The 2104-nt window shown below is 59.6% G+C and overlaps 1 protein-coding gene across 1 annotated transcript in view; it reads right to left on the bottom strand.

The window, feature by feature from the left end:
- Positions 1 to 1929, bottom strand: part of LOC107108474 (pre-mRNA-splicing factor RBM22-like) — a 4778-nt gene extending 2849 nt beyond the window's left edge. Inside the window, exons 1-2 of the mRNA XM_015408913.1 lie at positions 1794 to 1929; positions 1517 to 1634 (exon numbers count right to left, since the gene is read on the bottom strand). Coding sequence (XP_015264399.1) covers positions 1517 to 1634; positions 1794 to 1929 — 254 coding nt within the window. The remainder of the gene's footprint in view (positions 1 to 1516; positions 1635 to 1793) is intronic.
- Between the last annotated feature and the right edge of the window lie 175 nt (positions 1930 to 2104).

Raw genomic sequence — 2104 nt, 5'->3', positions numbered from 1 at the left:
ACAGACCCAGCTCCGTGCATCCCCCCCCCTCCAAGCACAGCGCCTGTCAAGCCCCGGGGGGGGGGGCGGTCTTGTGGGGGGAGGAAGAGACGAGGAGCAGCAGCAAGCGAAGGGAGGAAGTGGAGCAGGACAGGCGGGAAAGGGCCTCTCCAATGCGGAGGCAGATGCAGGTGCTGCAACCGAGGGGGGGGGCCTCGGTCTCTGTCAGCAGCGCCAGCAGGAAAGAGTACGACTAGCGCTGGCTCCCTTCTTCAGACACCGCTAGAAGGGGAGCCCGTCTGCCCTCTACACTGGAAAGGGGAAGGATTCCAAATGCCTTCAGCAGGCAAATGACAGTAGGAGGTGCGACTGGACGGGGTGTGTGTGATATAGCTCCCCACTCAAGCCAGTCCAGCACATTACCCACGGCCCACAACCCGTGCTGGATAGTGATGTTTCCCTCACACAGGCACGGGGGGGAGTGTGACCCTTTTCTTGCTAACCAACAGCCTGCTAACCTAAAACAACAACCCACCCGCAATGACAAGCTACTTAACCATAACATGGACTCTGGTGTCAAGGCCTGCAACAAACCAAGAGGCCAACTTTGCTCTCCTAGCAGCACCCTCGGTGGGCCCAGCAACATCAGCCAGACCATCTCAGGTTCCGACTCCTGCTCATCCTCTCATGTGATTTATGCCGTCACGGGTCAGCACTGCCCTTCCACCCTCTGCACTGGACAAACAGGCCAGTCCTCTGACAAAGAATTAATGGACCTAAGTCTGACATTAGAAGCCACAACTTTCAAAAGACAGTGGGGGGGCATTTTAACCTCCCAGCACATTCAGCTGCCCACCGAAGAGTAGCAGTTGTCATACAAAGGAATTTCAGAGGGAGATCAGAAAGAGAGACTGCTGAATTGCAACTGATAACGAAGCTCAAGATACTGCATCCACCTGGACTCAATCGAGACTTAGGTTTCCTGTCTCCAATGCCAATTTCCCCACACCTACTGCCTCTCTGCAGATCACACCCAATCCAATCACACTTGCTATTGTCATTTGCCTGCTAATGTCATTTGGCATCTGAAATCCCTCCCCTTTCCAATACAGAGGAGAGACAGACTCCCATTCTAGCTGCATCTGAAGAAGTGACTGCAGTGACTCCCGAGAGCCCATAGCCTGCCACAAATCTGGTCAGTCTTTCAGGTGCTACTGTTGCTCTTTCCCACTACAGACAGACTGACACGACCACTCATCATGATCTATCTGAAGAAGTGACTGCAGTGACTCACGAGAGCTCCTCCCCTGCCCCGAATCGTGTGAGTCTTGAAGGTGCTCCTGGACTCTGGCTCTTTTCTGCTGCTGCAGGCAGACTGACATGGCCACTCGCCTTGATCTAGGCAGCACCAGTTTGAGAAGCTCTGCATCCGGGCTCAGCCCCGCCCAAAGAGCTGTTGCTTCTCGCCAGCCCCCTGGGCCTCGCCTGCCCCCCGCAACCCAGACAGCCCCAGGTTCATACAGCTCCCCCTCCTTACCTGACCGGGGCCTGCACAGCTGACGGCAGCACCACTGGGGGGGCCTTCAGTCTGGTGATGGTGACGGAGCCCGGAGGCCGCCCTCCCTGCGGGCTGCGGCTGGCTACGGGTCTGCCTCCTGGCATTCCCCCATGGTCGGAGGAGGGGGGTGGGGAGAAGAGAGCAGCTGGTTACACCCCACAGGTGCCATCCCGCCACGCGGCCAGGCCAGGCACCACAATTCCAGCCCCGCCCACCACGCTGCCCGGCTGTCCCGGGAGCCCCACCTGGAGCGTACCTGGCAACGGCAGCTGGGCGCCCTGGACTGCCCCGTTCCACGCAGGCAGAGGGGGGGCCGTGCATGGCGCAACGCTGTTCTGCTGGCAGAAGGAAGAAGACAGGAGCATCACTGAGTGCCCAGAGAGCCCAACCATCCCCCCAGCGACAGAGGTGCTACAGGCCTCCCCTCCCCCCCCCAGCTTGCCACCCTCCGCAGTTCCCTCCTGGGAAAGGCCCGAGGGCACAGGGAGCCGCCGCCCCCTGCCGCCCCAGGCCAAAGGCTGCTCAGAGCTCCGGCTGCTGGGGCCAGGAGCAATGTTCCCTCTAAGC

This window comes from Gekko japonicus, unplaced genomic scaffold, assembly GCF_001447785.1.
Source record: "Gekko japonicus isolate JY-2015 unplaced genomic scaffold, Gekko_japonicus_V1.1 scaffold7165, whole genome shotgun sequence".
In the NCBI taxonomy this organism is placed as follows: domain Eukaryota; kingdom Metazoa; phylum Chordata; class Lepidosauria; order Squamata; family Gekkonidae; genus Gekko; species Gekko japonicus.
Note: the sequence above shows the minus strand (reverse complement) of the source record. Positions and strands in the feature narration are given on the sequence as shown.